This window comes from Photinus pyralis, unplaced genomic scaffold, assembly GCF_008802855.1.
Source record: "Photinus pyralis isolate 1611_PpyrPB1 unplaced genomic scaffold, Ppyr1.3 Ppyr1.4_LG8, whole genome shotgun sequence".
NCBI lineage: Eukaryota > Metazoa > Arthropoda > Insecta > Coleoptera > Lampyridae > Photinus > Photinus pyralis.
In genome coordinates this window covers 17,858,888-17,877,240 of record NW_022170819.1, presented here as the reverse complement: position 1 = coordinate 17,877,240, position 18,353 = coordinate 17,858,888, and the positions used below count along the sequence as shown (strand labels likewise).

Sequence of the window (18,353 nt, the reverse complement as noted above, 5' to 3'; positions counted from 1 at the left end):
TCATAAAAAATAACGGCAAATTAGCCTATGGAAGCAGGTAAATTTCTTTCTGAAGCTACTCCGCTTCTATATGGTTGAAGGAGTCGAGCATTCACAGAATGTAACGTCAAAAAGCCATAGGCAAATCATTAAACCTCCCTCAATAAAAAAAAACAAAAACACGAAAGTGGCACTTGGGTAAGTGCCGACAGAAATTACCACTTCTTTCTCTCTTATAATCCTTCGCTTTCTACTTTTGGCGCAATTTCCGTTCAAGTGGGCAAATGCGCTTTCAACAATTGTGAGCCAAGTGAGCGGACCGAGCTCGCCTTCGACTGTCGAGCGTTACGCGTAACGACCACAGGATTTAAAGCGCACTTTATCATCTCTTACGCGTAAGATGATTTTATTCTCGGCCAAAACATATAGTGCATATCGAGTGATAAAGAAGTAGTCACTTCAAAAACGCACAGTACAAGTTTTAAAAGACCTACAATCGGAACTGTAAAGCGTACAAAATTCAAAGGTGATTCATCTGATATACGTGAGCACTATGTGTACACTTCCAAAGACGCCACTAACCTCTCAGTATACAATTTCAAAAGACGCTACGTATTTCTCGTAACTATTAAATTCGCGCATACGAGGTGTGTAACTCCAAAGACCTTACTAATTTCTCTCGGCTAGTCTAGCGCAGAGCTATTTATATCAGACTAAAAACGGAACCAACGGGATTCTGGACTATTTTAAACCAATAGCAAATCAGCATGTTTTATTTCTAATGCAATTTTCTTCCCGACAAAAGAAAACCGCTACGCCAGTGAGCCCTGCTGCCATGGTAACAAACCATGAGTCCTAGATGCGTATGTTTTAATACTTATAATTGTGTCGGAGGAGCAATAAGCAGTTAAAGTTTAAATTCTCGCAGCGTCAAACCTGACTCGGACCGGTCCGAAAAAGAACCGAAAACCGGACCGAAACCGGTATTTTTTTCTGGACCGAAAACCGAACCGAAATCGTTATTCCTTGAGAAATGGAAACGTATTGAGAACCGGAACCTATATTACTTTTTTCGGTTGTTTTTGGTTTTTTACGGTTCTTAACAGGTTATTGGAAGTTGAAGGACGCGCCGACAACCACGTCCTGAAAATTGATAAAATATTACTCTATGATTGCCATTGCCATCGGTGGATTATAAAAAGTGTCGAATTTGAAGGTATTACGGGTGGCGGTGGCGCTAATTTAGCAACTACCCTAAATGTAAATAATAAAAGGAGGAGCGAGGTTTAAGAAAATAAAAATAAAAAACAATACGTATTTTTCTTACTTTTTGTATATTTTTTCTGTTTTTTAGTAATAAATTAAGTTAAATACATATTTCCCTCTTCCTCCTTTATTCCCCTTGTCATTACAAATTAGCTACACTGACGATACGTCACGTTTTAGTATTCATGACTTCTTTTTCACACCTATTAATTAACAAATCACATTGTTATAATGAATTTTTTGAATGCCATACTTTCTAAAAGACTAGAACGGCAAATAACCGTAATGAACCGAAAAAAATGGGTAGAACCGAACCGTTATTTCGTTTTAGAACCGAAACCGGCCGGAACCGTTATAAATATTTTCGCTTAAATATAAACAGAACCGGAACCGATATTTCATTTGGGCCCGGGTCCCTGATGCTAGTTGGCGGAAAACGATGATAGACAGAGTAAATTCTTATAATATGAGCATAAAAAAAAGAAATAAATGATATTCTGGAATTTGTCTGAAAATACCTACCATTGTTTATCAAAATGTTATTTTTTTAGCCTAGGCTTGAATAAATTTGGTGATAAAAAATGAGCTAAAGTGACTCGCCTTAAGACGAAGAAAACCTTTTTTTTATTTTTACCATCTGCACGTTGGTAGGGGATGCATTCAATTGGGGTAAAAAATAGCCCCCCCCCACTTTTTTTTATGGAAATGCACGTTTTGAAACCAAGAATCGGAATCAAACAAAATCTCGATTATATCGTTCGGTGTGTCGGTCGGTTTGTCTGTCTGTACTATCATTTCCGGCTAAACGGCTGAACCGATTTAAACCAAATTTGGTACATATATTCGGACATAAACGGAAGATGTGAAAAACTTTTGGGCAGACACACATGCGCAAGTGTGTCAAGCTCTCGTTTCCGGCCAAACGGTTGCACCGATTGGAACTAAATTTGGCGCACATATTCTTAACATAAAAGGCCAGAATCACGCATGCGCAGGTGTGCTGGTGGTATCTGTGCTAACCACAGCAATTTTTTTACTTTTTCTTTTCAGAGAGTCACATTTGTGTCCAGCAAGATAAACTCATTACCTTGGTTTCGAGGTTAATTTTCCACCAATCCGCTGTATTTGGCCAAAACATGGCGGATCTCCCAACCATCAATAGAAAATAACACCACCGTGTGACCGGCGCGGCCAACCAAAATTGCACCCTCATACATCCCCTCCCCCCTCTACCATTTGCCGCCAAATTTACAACTCGGTAGGTACAGTGGAAACAGATATGTACAGGGTGTTCCAAATTGCTTGTTTTCGATGTTTTTCAGGTATATTTTGCGATGCGAGAGTGATGCAGTTTGCACTTCTCGTAGTTACTTTTCAAATTTGCATAGATCAACGATGTTCATTTTGACGTATGACTTGCGCGAACGTGGCAACAGTGCAAAAGTCCAAAAATGCAATAAAAAGTTTTTGTTTATAACTCAGTTATTTGTGGGAATATCAAAGAAGGATAAAAAATAAGCGTTATGTAAAAATAGTCTTTTAGTAAGGGGGTATTTTTATATTTTCTATATCTTGCTTGGTTTTTAAGATACAGCATCAAAGTTTGTTCAAAATACACATGACGACGTGCCTTTATTTCACTAAATTTTGTCTACTACATCACATGATTGATCTCTAGAGAGATTTCTTTTTCTATCGATAACATTGCGAGACTTTGTAATCTGCTTTTGTAGAGCGCAGATTAAGTTTTGAGAAGCACCCCCCAGAAGTGACGGCGGCGCCCGGGGCAGGCCGACCCCTTCATGCCGCCCTGTGCAAAGGTGTTGTTGAAACAGTTGAGAGTTTCAACAAGGATAAATAAAAATATACACGTATCAGTTAAATCTTTTTTACCATCTTTCTTATTTACATTTTACGTAATGTAAATTTCTAATTATTATAATAACCTGAGAGGTAATTTTCGAATGATTAATCTAAAATCAATTGCCTAAAAGTTCCCTCCATATCAAATTCTTCGTCGTATGTCTTAGGCTTTTCTGGCCTTAATTGCTCATTAGAACAGTATTTATCATCGTCCAATAGCCAACTTCGGTAACTTTCAACTTTTTTCTTCCATTGCACTAAAAAAATAACTTAAATAGCGGGTTTATGGGTGCATCGAAGGTTTACTTATGATTTCGGAGCGAGGACTATTTCTGCCACCTAATTCTTCCGGAAACACGGATTTGGGAATGTGAGCATGGGCCTTATCGTTGTTTTGGGAACTGTACAGATGCACCTGATTGGATTATGTAGCTTACAAGGAAATCTGATACTTAATCTTACCCTGTCTTGTATTTTTTGGCTGCAGAACGGTTTGCAAAAGATATTGTAAATTTTTTCTAAAGCGGGAGGTACGTTGATGCTAACCATGGTTTTTATTCTCAAAGGGTACGCGTTTTGCCAACACATTATAAATTTCTTTGTTAATGCGGGGGTAAACTGCAAAAAGAACGATGGCGGAACTGTCTCGTAATTTATTACAAATTCGGCCCCAGAGACCACGAAGCTGTCGTCTTCAACCATTAATATCTCCATTGTCATAAAAAATAACTTGAACAAATCTATGAATCTGATGGTATTATAGTCCATGACCGAATAATCCCAAAGTATTATTCTGGGTCCATTGGGGTCTTCTACATTAGGTAGTGGATAAATAATTCTAAAATCAGACTAGAGTAGGTATCTAAGATATGACACGGTGCCTACCCCTTTGCTAGCATATTCTGTATGAAAGGATCGAGTGGATCTCTGTTTTGAAACACATCTGGAATCAGTGTGCGAAGTGTGTAGAAATAATCAATTTTTTCCTTGGTACGTTGCAAGCTCCACTTACAACCTCTTAAGAACGCTACCAGCCACTGGTCATCTGAGGAAAAAATAAGTTATGGGTAAGATGAATTACTGTGGATTTGGATGCAAGCTTACCTGGTCTGACATTCAAATGCGGCTGCTTTTTGAACCATTCCTGTAGATGAAGTAGGTCTTCCTCAATTTTTTCAGTACGTTCATTCAGTTCATTTATGGCTATTGCCTTCAACTCTTTTGAAATCGGACGAATCGCCATTTGTTTACGTGTTTAACTGTAACAATTTTTTTCAGATTAATTTATCGTCGTAGTGTATCTGATTTAAGGATTGATTCCCGCAATCGAGTGGATACTTACCAAAATGATAGATAAACAACTATAGAATTTAGGTGTGGCAACGATAGTATAGTTTTTATAGTTTCATATGACTCGCCTTTTTCGTAATTGCGTCTGCTTTTATGTTCAGTTTCACTTCACAAACATTCAATCGAACTATCACTCGTTTTTCATAATTTTTCTGCTCTGAAGCATTGAATAAACTTAATTTTTTATTCAATGTCTGAAGGGAAGTAGAATCGATATCTATCCTTTCTCTAAAGGAAAACTATTAGTGCATACCTCAAAGAATTCGAAGAACATTTGTTTCTTAAGCCACTTGTTCACTTTTCCTCAGCGAAATTTCCATGCTAACTCTTTGACTCGAAGGAATTCTTCTAGAACAATCTTCATATATTCCCATTGTCATTAGCTTTCTCTGCTACCTTCCCCAAGCTCTTTAAAACAATATGTAGACTATCCATGGCCTCTTGCTTCATCTTCTTCAATTTCTTATTTGATTTGCTTTAAGTTTTCAATCAAATCACATACCTACTTAAATTTTCTTCTTCCCTTTTGTTTTTGGTGCCTTCAATTTCAATATGTTTAATTTCTCTTCTTTCTTCAGTTATTTTTGTTTCTTCTTTTATTTTATTTTTCTATAAATAATTTTTTGTGAATTTAATTAAATGGGTTTGGTCCTGCGTTCTTCGTAACCTCCAAGGGACTAGTGGAGCTCCACGTCTTTGCAGTTTTCCGGGTGCGGAGCTGTACCGGGTGACATAACAAGACTGTTCCTCGGCCATATCGCGAGAACCGTTCGTCCTATATGAGTTAGGAGTAAAAAAATTATTGGGTAAATTGGTCATGAAGAATCGCTGGAAAATATTTTCAAGTTCTAAAAATGACCACTAGAGGGCGTAAGTGCCATCTTAAATTTTAAAATTGCATTTTCTTTAAATTCGCATAATAAACTAAACATTCTTTTTTCACATTTTTAAAGATAACCAGTTTATCTATCATTTTCGTAAAAACAAAAACTCAGTTATTTAAAAAAATGGGGCGTTCAATTGTTTTTACAATAACCTGCTTTCCGATTGTAACAAAATTGGTATCGTTGAAAAGAGCATTCCTTGGGCAACAAGAATCAACCAAAATATAGTTAATTTAGTTGAATCCTAGTTTTGACACTATGATCCAAAATCCTAAAAAAATCAAATGGAATGATGATTTTTTCTTTATGAAAAAGTAGCCAAATAACACCCAAAGAGGCCAGTGAAAACCGTTTTTCAAAATCTCGTTCCTAGCCTCAAATGTTGCGAAAATGAGATTAACTAATTAATAAAAATGCTGAAATTGTATCTTAAATTTACTTTTGACGCATTTCCGGTATTTGTCGATGACACGAAAGATTGTTTGGAAAAGGACCCTACACTTTTTGGTAGGCCTTGGAAAATTAAACAAATGAAACACGATGCACTATAAAATAATAACAGCCGTAATTTGTAAATTATTCTGCTGTGTTTACATTCAGAAAGTGCATTTTTTAAAATTTGTAATCTTCTCTAAAATGCCGATTTCTAACAAGAAGCATTTAATATGCTGGCGATATATTTTGAGTGTTTTCAAAATGCGACCATCGCTGCCCGCATCTTCCATTTGCGTTATCCGAATCGACCACGAACCATCGCCGCCAGCACATTAAAAGCTTCTTGGTTAGAAATCGGCATTTTAGAAATGATTACATATTCAAAAAACTGCACTTTCTGTAAACACAGCAAAATAATTTACAAATTACGGCTGTTATTATTTTCGTGTTTCATTTGTTTAATTTTCCAAGGCCTGCCAAAAAGTGTTGGGTCCTTTTCCAAACAATCTTTCGCGCCATCGACAAATACAAATTTAAGATACAATCTAAACATTTTTATTAATTAATTAATTAATCTCATTTTCCCAATATTTGAGGTTAGGAACGAGATTTTGAAAAACGGTTTTCACTGGCCTCTTTGGGTGTTATTTGGCTACTTTTTCATAAAGAAAAAGTCTTATCATTCCATTTGATTTTTTTAGGATTTTGGATCATAGTGTCAAAACTAGCCCCCTGGCGGCTGGATTCAACTAAATTAACTATATTTTTTGATCCTTGTTGCCCAAGAAATGCTGTTTTCAACGATACCAAAATTGTTACAATCGGTCCAACGGTTAAGAAGTTAAAGCAGGTTATGGCAAAAACACTTGTACGCCCCAAGCCATCTTGGTTTTTGAAATAAATGAGTTTTTATTTTTACGAAAACGATAGATAAACGGGTTCTCTTTAAAAATGTAAAAAAAGAATGTTTAGTTTATTATGCGAAATTTAAAGAAAATGCAATTTTATAATGTAAGATGGCAGTTACGCCCTCTAGTGGTCATTTATAGAACTTGAAAATATTTTGCAGCGATTCTTCATGACCGATTTACCCAATAATTTTTTACCCCTAAGTCATACGACGAACGGTTCTCGAGATATGGCCGAGGAACAGGAGTTCTTTCTTTATAATTCCTATTCTCTTCATAACTTCATCTTTCTCTCCAATTGTTATAATTATTATAACTCCTTCCAAAGGAATTGACTTGCCTTCTATTGTTGATTCTATCATTACAATTGTGGTATTTCGACTCTTCTTCCCCTTGGATTTCTTCTTCCACCTGGCTCTGGTTAGTTGCAATCTTCTCCTCCCATTGAATTCGATCCACTCTAATGTCTAATGTATTTATTCATCACACATTTCTCTCATTTTTTTCAACAATTTTGTTAATCTTCTATGAGCTCTTCATTGCACTTCCAGTGTCTTCATGATTGTATATTGGCCTTTTTGGTTTTTTTTCTCTATTTTGAAAAACATCTTGATCATGTTTGTTAGTTGTTAGTGGTTTCATTGTCTTGAATTAATTGTTAACGTTTCGAGTCTCACCTCTTGAACACTGGTCCTTATCTTTACGCACTTTATTTTATCGCATATTGGTTCCGTTTTTCTTATGAAGCGGTACACGTATAAAATTTCCTATATCGGCAAATTTGTAAATTTAACAAAAATCTTTAAAGCCTGAAGCGACCACCTGTTACACTCTCCCTTTTCGAGGCGCAGGTGGAACATCCGCCCCAAGTTCTGTCGCGTGATACCTTGGTATCTATAGGGACGTACCTTTCAAGTTTCAGGAACGCGCTGTCCCAGGGCGTGATAAGAGAAGCGGTCCTTTTCAAGGTTCACTGGATCTCGCATTCGCACATAATGCCACCATGCGCCTTCCTGTTGAACCCTGTCAGTCGAAGGAAGGTTCACCCTCCTCTATCCTGTCAACGACTGTATTCAGAGCAGCAATAACGTACTTCTGGGTCCGACACCGAAATGATGTGGATTAGTCGACTCTTACGACATGCAATGTCGCTGTAGTAGGATTGTTTTTTTCGCCGCTACACGGTTATTAAATCTCAATCAAGTTTCGTCTTGTTGATCTAATGTTTTGTGTAAATATTATTTATTGATATTTGTTACACGGTTTTTGTCCGAAGTTGAACATTTCATATTCCATCGTTTACTTATGTAGAAAGTTGTGAATTATTTGACCGAGTGGACCGAAACTAACACCTTTGGCCGTGAGAGGCAATCCCAAGAATGTACAAAATCTACGTTAGACATTCAGCCTGCAATACTATACACTACCATGGGGATTCTTTTCTAAAGCAAACGCATACAAAAATTCTTAGGGAATTCAAAGGGAGTGTGACACCTAGCATTGTTGAACACCAGGTTGTTTGAAGGTTTAGGCTATTTTTCTTCATTCCCATGGAGTGATTAGGTACCAAATAACGATACGCCACTTGACGCGCGTATCATCGACTATTTTCTACTTCTGTGGAAGGTCACAAAATCACGACCTTACGAGTGGTAAAATAAAACCCACGGACAGACAAACGGTAAGAGAAATTTACGCAATTAAAGGAATTACATGTTACGTGCACGTTTGCAATTCCCGGTATTTTAAATAAACATGATTTTTGCTTTAAGAGTTTACTACCCCTCACTAGTGTATGTTTGTACAATGACTAAGTCTACCTATAGTATTTATTGCCAAAACGTTTGGAAATTCGCTGTTAGCTAGAAATGAGATATTGGGGGCCTCGGAAATTTGCCGTGGTGTTTTAAATCCTCCAATTCATAGCAGTCAAAAATATACTTTAGTCCAAGATTAATTTCCGAAATGTTCCCTCCATACCAAATTCTTCACTATATGTTATCGGTTTCCCTGGTCGTAATTCTTCCTTCGACATGTACTGTGCATCTTCTAAAAACCATTCTCTGTAACTTTCCATTTTGGTTTTCCATTGTTCTGCAAATATCGTTTGTGTAGGACTGTCGCGGAATGTTTATGTACCTGCTAATACGTGACACGATCCATTTTCTCCCCCAAATTCTTCTGGAAAAAATGCTTTCGGTACATGAGAATAAACTTTTTCATGATTCTGTGAGCTGTACATGTGTATCTAATTGGAGACATAGTTAAGTGTTGTTTATAGAAACGCATTTTACTCACTCTGTCTTGGAGTTTTTTGCTCAAGAAAGGTATGACGAAGGCGTTAAACAGTTTCTCCATGCCAACAGGAGTGTCTGTACCAATGAAGCCTGCGACCCTCAATGGATAGGCAAACTGCCAACACATTGCAAACTTCTTGGCAATTGTTGGCGTGGCCTTTAAATAAAACGAGAGTGGTAAATCGGCGTATCTGGCGATGTATATTTGGCCGGATATAACAAAGTTATCATCTTCAACCATTAATAGATCTAGCGTCATGAAGAAAAGTTTCACTAAGTCGTGGAAATTGATTGTGTCATAGTCAATCACTGAGTAATTTACAAATATTATTCTAGGACCGCTCGAATTTTGAGTCTTGGGCAGCGGAAAAATAAATCTACAAGAATTTCGTAAGTATCATTAGTGCAGTTAGTGCTGCTTTACCCTAGTTCGAGTATGCTTTGCAATGCGGGGTCCATTGGATCTCGGTTTTGGAAGAATTCCGGTATCAGGGTGCGCATTGCATAAAAATAATCAAGCTTCTCCTTAGCGCGCTGTAGGCTCCATTTACATCCTCTCAAAAATGTGATAAACCATTGGTCATCTGTTAATGAAATAGTCATCAATCACACTAGATGTTCTATTCTATCATGGGTTGGATAATCTGACCTGATCTAACACATAAATGGGGCTGCTGTCGTAACCAATCTCGAATGTGTTGCAAATCTTCACCGATTCTTTCAGCACACTCATTCAACTCGTTGTCTGCAATTTCTTGCAATTCCTTAGAAATACCTCGAATTTCCATTCTACCGAAGTTAGTTTTGTGATGATAAAACAGTGGTTAGAAAAATGCCTACTATAGTTAAGGCAAATAAACTCATTCTTTTACCACCTACCTAACCAATATATACCTACCCAGTTATTTACATAAGCAATAAATCATCACACAAACTAAATAATTTGTATGCATATTTTTCTGAATTAGTATCACCATTTACATAGTAGTAGCTATGTTTAAGTAAGTTAGTCTTGGTATATTTATTTGTGTTGCAATAACCTGTATACGAAATTATAAGGGAAAAAATACAAGGTTTGACTACAATGTGAAGCCCCTCCCCCTCCACGTGTAGTGCTTCTTGGTGCCTTATAACTTGATCAGCACGACCGGTAGTTTCCGAGAAATTGATACTCCCTAGCAGGGGTTAAAATTAAAACTTATACCCATATGAAATATAGATTCCAGTTCCGCACTACTTAGGTGCTATTATTTTTTAAGATTGTCGGTTCTGTGCCTAATAATTTTTAGTTTCTATACCGGTTCCGTTTTTTTATTTTTAAGGGTTCCTAGATAATAAAGATAAAATATATTACAGCAAAAAAACAATAAGTACACAAATTAAAGTACATTATTGTTTTACATAAACATATTTTTTAACTTTAATTGAAACTCCTTTTCCGTTTGTGAGTTCGTTTCACCTCTGTCTTTTTCTACTTTCCTTTTCTTCAGCAGTAATTTCAACTATTGCTTTCTTTGCACACTTTTCAATCCCCTTCTTTTGATTCGATTATTTTTATTTTCGGTATTCGCCTCTCTGTGTGTAATGGCAAACATCTAGTCTCTACCACAATGACAATCGGCAGTTTTAACCGCTTCCAAAAGTTCAAAACATTAATTAGCAAATTTTTAATCAACACCTGATCGCAAAAGCAAAAACAGAAGCAGAAGCAGAAGCAGAAGCAAAAGCGAAAGCGGAAGCGAAAGCGAAAGCAAAAGCAAAAGCAAAATTATCGCGGAATGTTGCAAAGATAGCTCATACTCTGTATTTTCGCAATAAAGCGCTTTTTCAAAAATCATTAAAAGATAAAATATCCTTAGAATAGTCCAAGGAATAAACTCTTTAATTTTTGCAGCAAGTTTAACAAACACCCTGTGCCTGTACTTGTATGATTGGTACTTGATTAAATCAGAGCGAAATACATAACTTGCTCATATTGAATAATACCGTTGTATATAAGTGAATGATATAGGTACTTCTTATCCACGCGGGAACCAATTGTGGTGAAGGGGTGATATCGCTCTCTCTCTCTTTTTCCTTTCTGGAGAAAAACGAGCATTAAAAAAGAATTTCTTTCTTTTCCTATTAAAAACTTTCAAATAGGCTGCATGTTAAGGAAGGTGCGTGACATTAAGGGCCGGTTGCACAAATGCAGTTTAAACTTCGCTTGGAATTAATCAGTGGATTACGGTCTAAGATTGGTTGAAATTTGACGTTTTTTTCAAATTTCAACTAATCATATGTCTTAATCCTTTGCGTTAATCTAAACGAGGTTTAAACTGCCTTTGTGCAACCGGCCCTAAAGGTTTCCAATACCACAATATTATAGGATAGTGGTCCTTGTGCATTTTATAAAAATGTTGTTTGTGCTATTGTCGTAGGTAGGTAAACTGCTACTTTTGTAAACAAGTAGTTATTATGGGGCATTACTAAGACATTCTCACGCATAAAGTATTCTTCTTTATTACATCTACATCCTTCCATAATCCGTTACTAACTGTGCGAAAATAGGGATTATCAGTTACCTATGGTACCTACACGGGCAGCCAAGCGACAAAATTGCGAGGATCCATCTTATAACTCAATTTTATGGTTGGAAATGTCAGGATTGTCAAGGATTTTAATGAACATCCTAACAACACATTTCTCCTTCTCACTCGATCCCCAAAGTCTGCTGCTTATCCATGAGGACCCGTCCACACGATCTCTACTTTTTTATCAGTTTTAAAAGATTGCCTTTTAGCTACTTCAATGTTTTGATTTGATGTTTTAAGTGTATCTCACACACAATTTTCGTTACCTACCTCCGATAAGAGGAGCCGTGTCGCCTAAAAACCTTATCTAATAAGTCTTATCTCATTCCCATTGCGATTGTTTACTTTTATATCACCTTTATCGAATCTCGAAACTAGCTTGTTGGGTCATATTTTCAAGCGCAGGGCCTTATCCGCTATTTTAATACCGCGAGCTCTTTCCCTTTTTGTTTATTAATAATATCACCACCTTTAGCGTCCTCCACATCATCTTCAGACTCCATATCACAAACCGAAGGAAGCGTGTTCTTTATATTTTGCCCATAATAGTACCACTATCAGATCTCACATGAGGCCAACCGTCGCTCATCTGTTTACCGAGTGAAATACATTTTTTTTGACATTCTTAAGATGTAAACAAACACATTACAAATGGGTTGCCTAAAAAAATTATGTCTATTTCCCTCACTGAATTATACTTATTACGTGACTTCCGTAGAACTTGCCTATACATTACTTATACCTAGGGAATGCAATCCCGCAGCAAAATCTCAATCCCGGTATTTGCGGGATCGTTAGATGTTAATCCCGCGGGATCACGGTATTTGCGGGATCCCGCAAAATTTTAAATAAATTGGCAAATAAGTAATTTTGTGCGGTTAACTTCTGTATTACAATAAATCGCTAACTATCACAATATTCAACAAAAAAAGTACCTTCAGCCTAACTTAGAACTCAAAAAAATCACCTGTAAAGCAGAAAAAGTTGAACTTCTAAAGTGCCTCAAAAATCATGGTACACTTTTAACAAAAAAGTTTAACAATTATTTAAAAATAATTTCTCCGTAATGCGTTTCATTAACAAAGCAAACAGAGTCGTCTCCTTGGGCGACAAATTCCTCAGTCCCGCAAATCCCGCGGGATCCCGCTCCATTTATGTGCGGGATTAATCCCGCAAAAATGCTGCGGGATCCCGGTATTTCGGGCACCCGCGATCCCGGTATTGCATTCCCTACTTATACAATAGACAACATTGTATATGTTGTCTGTGCTGATACGGTAGAGAAATTTGTCTGAACATACAAATTTTCTATGAATACAAGTTAATGCATTGATATGCCTGACAGTTCTGCAACCCACTTTCCACACAAGTTTGACAACCGTGTAAAAAAAAAGAAACTGAGTTTAGTACGTAACAGTGTGACTTACATTACAGTAACATTCACATTACTGTCAAATGCAGTTCGGACAATTATTAATGCTTGAGCATGCCCCATATATTACTAGAAAATACTAGTGGCCACCTTGTGCTAAGCTACTAGGCAGAACGAAATATATTATACAGGGTCGCTATTAAAAATGGAACCGAAGCTTTCGCGTTCAAACTGACGTAGACATGAAAATTAGAACACTTCTATTTGAAATTATTTTATATAATTTTTTTACACATGCTTTTGAGTGCAACCGCCATCTTGAATTCTTTTAAATGGCAACATCATCGCTTTTTTGTTCATTTTTGACTTTTTGTTAATTTAATTGTATCAAATTTAAAGTCCAGTTGCAGTACATTAGTCAGCTAAGCATATGGCAAGTTGTGTCTAAATTTTTAAATATTTACAGTCTGATACCTAAATGGGGAAACTTCCAAAATTAAATTTATCAACTGTTTCAAAATTGCACTATTTTTTTTAAGGTGGCGTTTACAATGTATGGTAAACTAGTACAAAAGTGTCATTGCGATTTCCACAATAACTTTGTTGCGAAGTAAAAGAATGACCTTCTGTAAACGATCGATTGTAGTTAAAGGTTTAAACTTGTGAATGAAGTAAATTTTGTAACAAATTGTTATCAGTGTGGGATAAAAATGGAAGATAAATATGGCTAATTTTTAAGATTCTTATTTCTTAAATAACAGTGTAAGTACAGGAATTAGCTAAATAATGTTTGTTTCATGCAAATGTCTGAACATTATATATTTGAATGAATGTTATTTCAACCAAAAATGTTGACTCTAAAGGCCGTTTTTGTGGAAAGAAAATTTCTTGACGACATCTATTGAGCCAAGGCACATCATCACGGCAACGCCATGATCTCCAAATGTATTCATCGTTATCGGGTGCGATTCTATGCTACACAGTTTAGCAATTATAAGAGGGAGGTCGCTCACGTCATTAGAGGGCAAAGTACATTTTATTCAATGAAAGTACGTAATTTGAATTTCGTACGTAGGACGCATGGAATTTTAATTTGATATTGTATTGTATTGTATTATTGAAATACGAATTATTTCCTGAGATGCTGTTTTTGAAAGTAAAGCGTGCATATCTTTTACATACGATAACCAATTGGTATCAGATTTTGCATACGCATGCCTTTAGTGGTGCCAAGTTAAACTGTACAAAATTGGGGGTGGGGGGGGACATGTACTACCCTTCACGGTATGATTTTAGAAAACAATATAGTACACAAAGTGCTATTATTGATTTTACTGAAAATGCTTTACGTTGCTTTGAGGAGGGGAAATACATGGTGTCTACTTTTTGCGACTTGAGTAAGGCATTTGATAGTGTCAAGCATGAAATCAAATACAATTTTGACGGTAAAAGTATAGGTCTAATACAATCCTATCTCGAAGGTAGATCACAGTCTGTCAAAATTAATGGACAAAAATCAGACTCTTTGAGGATCAATGTGGGTGTTCCTCAGGGGTCCGTTTTGGGCCCTATCCTTTTTTTAATTTACCTAAACGACCTTTCTCTTAATGTAAATGCTGATTTCAGATTTTATGCTGATGATACTACAATAAGCTGCGAAGGTTATATACTGGAGCACACGTTAGAAACAAATAACATATTGCTCGAAAAAACTGAAAAATGGTTTAACGCGAATCAACTGTCTCTCAACATGGCAAAAACGTACACCTTGATAAATTCCTTGCGCCCCATAACACGCAGTACAGACACACATAGCGTACAATTTTTAGGTACGACAAAATAACAACTTTGAAGTATGATAACTTCAAACGTACAGTAAAGAAGTGGCTAATCGGAAAAGCATTCTTCTCTACCAGAGAATTTTTAGAGTCTAAATGTTTTGTTTAAGTGTGTTATATCTGATTGTTATCTCTTGCTTATTGTGACATGTGTAAATACTTTATGTATATTCAACACAAATAAAAAAAAAATATGAAATATGAAAATATTCTAATGAAAGGTCTCATCGAAATAAATTGGTTTGTACAAAGTATAACTTTCCCGTGCGACTCTTTTTCGAGATCAGTGAGCGACGAGGCCCGAGGGGGAGGGGGGTGTTAAAAATTAATGTTATCTCTCATTGTATTCTAATTAAAGGTCTCAACGAAAGGAGCGGTTTTCCGTTTTCTACCAACTACTGCCCTTCTTTCTGTCCTCTAATCAAAGTACTGGGTGGAGAGGGGGGGAGTGGAACTAGTTTTATCCTTCATGGTACTCTAATGAAAGGGCTCAACGACAGGAATTAATTTCTACAAACCATAGCCTCGACCTCTTATCGTGTTCGGGTATATTCCCTTATACCTCCAGAACAGATTGTCGGAATAGGGTACTCACAAAGGGCGATTGAGACGTCTGCAAGAAATATATCCATTGGTGATGTCATATGCATATGCATGCCTTTAGTGGTGCCAAGTTAAGCTTTAGAAAATGGGGGGGGGGGGCATGTACTACCCTTCACGGTATTCTAATGAAAGGTCTCATCAAAATAAATTGGTTTGTACAAACTATAACTTTCCCGCGCGACTCTTTTTCGAGATCAGTGAGCAACGGGGCCGGGGGAGGGTTAAACATTAATTTTATCTCTCATTGTATTCTAATTAAAAGTCTCTACCTCTTCTACCAACCATATCCCTCCTCCTCGAAATCTTATCGTAATCGGGCGGGTATATTCCCTTATAGCTCAACAACGGATTGTCCGCAGAAGCTGGGATTATTTACCTACTGCATTATTACAGTATTGCATTGAATAGTTTTTATGCAATTATTACACGCGTGATAGAACAATGGGTTTTTGTATTATATTATGTTTGTCTTGAAGGACGGCCTTAAAATTTTATCAAAATTGATGTACACTGGGTGTTCAGATACTTGACGGCAGCTGCTACCTACTACCTGCGATCAATTGAATGCAATGCAGAAACCAACGACCCCGACCGGGACCTTTACAACTTGACTAAGAGGTTCGAGGGGGCGGAGAATATTAAGCGACTAGTGATAAAACAAGATTGGCCCGGAGTTCATGTTTGAAACTTGATATTTACTTTTATTACACCTCAAACTGTCACGAAAAATTGATACCATACTGTAGCAAATCGCCCAAATTTTCCGAAAATTCTTACATTTTTGGAAAAATATTATACATAATTGGCCCCATGCCACAGGTATGGCGTATCGAAATTTCTATTTCTAACTATAAAAATAACTGGTGGAAAAATGTATAGGGTGTAGCAAATCCCTCAAATGATTAACAAAAATGACATCTTTGTGCCGGTATGGCGGCTATGCGGGCCCGTCGCTGCGGTATGGCAGGTTGATTTTCGTGAATGACTGATTGAGTACTTGATGCTCATAAAAAAATGAGCTTGTAGCAAATCACCCAAAAAAAGAAAAAACAATCGACACGTTCAAATGAGTATGGCGGGCTATAAGGCCCACCGGAAAAGTATGGCGTTTCGTTTCCGTAATTTGTTTTGTCACCGACTACCAGAAAATCCAAAGAATTTTGTGTAGCAAATTGTCCAAAATCATTAAATTTTCCGACATGTTTAAACAATCGTCACGCAATAACGGCCCCACTCCCAGAGAGTTAGCACCATTTTCGTTTTGAGGAGTAGGTACTTAATTAAACCTTTGAATGGTCGCCATACTTGTAGCAAATCACACCACAAAAAGTGTCACCATCTCCCGGTCTATGTACCTATACTCGCATTTCATGATATGAAATAAAAAATAGACCAAACAGAATATATCTCTCTCAAGTTCATATTACCTACATTACAACAGAGCATTATCGTCAATGGGTTCTTATGCCAGACGTTTTATTATTTTATTTATTTATTATCTCTCTCTTGTTCTGGGCCCTCAACAGGTTTCCGCCCAATTACAGAGTGACCCGCATAATGCTTTTTAGAGGTGTCTCTGCAGAAGGTCTAATTCTCATCTCTGCCACAGATGAAAAATTCACCTCAACCCAGGTTGGAACACCCGACCTCCGGATTTATAGCCCAACTCTCTACCACTGAACCGCCATTGTAAGCTAAATGCCTAGTTAACGTTTTCTTGGAACGTGCTTAAGTCGTCCACAAACAAATGCCCACTAAAAGGGATTAAATTTCTTTGGGATGCGCTAAATGAGTCAGTACCTTACATACCTAGTTTCTACGACTGGCTTGCAGAGAGTGGAAATGAACCACCACTGAAATTTTGCGTCTTATTCAGTTTCATCAATAAATTTATTTGTTATTTAAAATCTCATCTTTTTAAATTTTTATGTCTTTTTTGCGAAATTTTTGTCGTAATTGCATTTTTTATTTTGCATTTTCGCTGATTTTTAACGTCATTAACATTCTAGCACTATTTATAAGTATGTGCTGTATTTAGTTTCTTGCACCATTAATAAATTATTAACACGTTTCTCTTCTGCAATTAAAAAAAACTATATTCTAATTGATTTTCGAGAAACGAATACTATAAAATGAAGCAAAAAAATTGGCCGGTAACCTATGCAATTACACCTGGTCCGTAAGTACCCAGTCCGCCCCTGCGCAAAGGGCACTGTGCATGCTGATCGATTAGGCTCAATTTTTGAAATTGTGTTTTATATGGTTAAAGCTATGCGCATATTGAATTTCATGCAATTCGGTTCATAACTAACGGAGGTGTCAAAAGGGCCTACTTTATTTTTTGGTCTACATACCAATTCACGAACTCCGATCTACAAATTTGATAAAGAATCCACCTGCAAAATTTCATCGTAATCGGTCCATTCGTTTATGACTTATCGTGCTAACGGACGGACGGACAGACGGACAGACACCGCAAAATTATAAACTCGCTAGGAGTTCGTTAATAACTGTTTTACGAGTATAATGACATGATAGTCAATTTAGAAATAGAATATTGGATTTAGATAATACAGAGGCTGATGTAATCCTGCAAAATTTTCGCTAGTTCTTCGATCCTTCATGAGGTTGCAATGAATTATAATTATAGGTCTATAATCTAATTCATTTATTTAATTATAAAGGTTTAAAAATGAAATGGTTAGTACTTTAGTAGGTAGTACAAAAATTTGCTCACGAGCATGAAATGGAATACGCCGCAGCCCGGAATTATTAAAATAAATGCACTGTTGAACGAAATGTTTTTACCAAACTATTTACAGCTTTATTTACAAATTTTTGCTAAGGTGCGCTAAGAACTTATACCATTTTCAAATTTTTGAGATCTAAGTGCATATAGTAGAATTCGGTGCTACATCCTAGTTACTCATATAGGATGTAGCGCATGCCTAAACGAGGGTGCAAAGAAAATTGCGATAATTTTTG

The 18,353-nt window shown here is 36.6% G+C and overlaps 2 protein-coding genes across 2 annotated transcripts; both read right to left on the bottom strand.

Annotated features, from left to right (window-relative positions):
• Positions 1-3,117: 3,117 nt before the first annotated feature.
• Positions 3,118-4,883, bottom strand: LOC116179391 (retinol-binding protein pinta-like). The gene is made up of 5 exons (XM_031499180.1): positions 4,213-4,883; positions 3,994-4,153; positions 3,571-3,946; positions 3,415-3,523; positions 3,118-3,365 (listed from the first exon to the last, which is right to left on the bottom strand). The coding sequence occupies exons 1-5, from the start codon at positions 4,349-4,351 to the stop codon at positions 3,214-3,216; spliced, it is 936 nt and encodes a 311-aa protein (XP_031355040.1). The 5' UTR covers positions 4,352-4,883; the 3' UTR covers positions 3,118-3,213.
• A 3,484-nt stretch (positions 4,884-8,367) lies between these two features.
• On the bottom strand, positions 8,368-10,411 carry LOC116178971 (retinol-binding protein pinta-like). Its single transcript, XM_031498640.1, has 5 exons — positions 9,632-10,411; positions 9,407-9,566; positions 8,984-9,359; positions 8,825-8,933; positions 8,368-8,779 (listed from the first exon to the last, which is right to left on the bottom strand). Exons 1-5 carry the CDS (start codon positions 9,768-9,770, stop codon positions 8,628-8,630), a joined length of 936 nt encoding a protein of 311 aa, XP_031354500.1. The 5' UTR covers positions 9,771-10,411; the 3' UTR covers positions 8,368-8,627.
• Between the last annotated feature and the right edge of the window lie 7,942 nt (positions 10,412-18,353).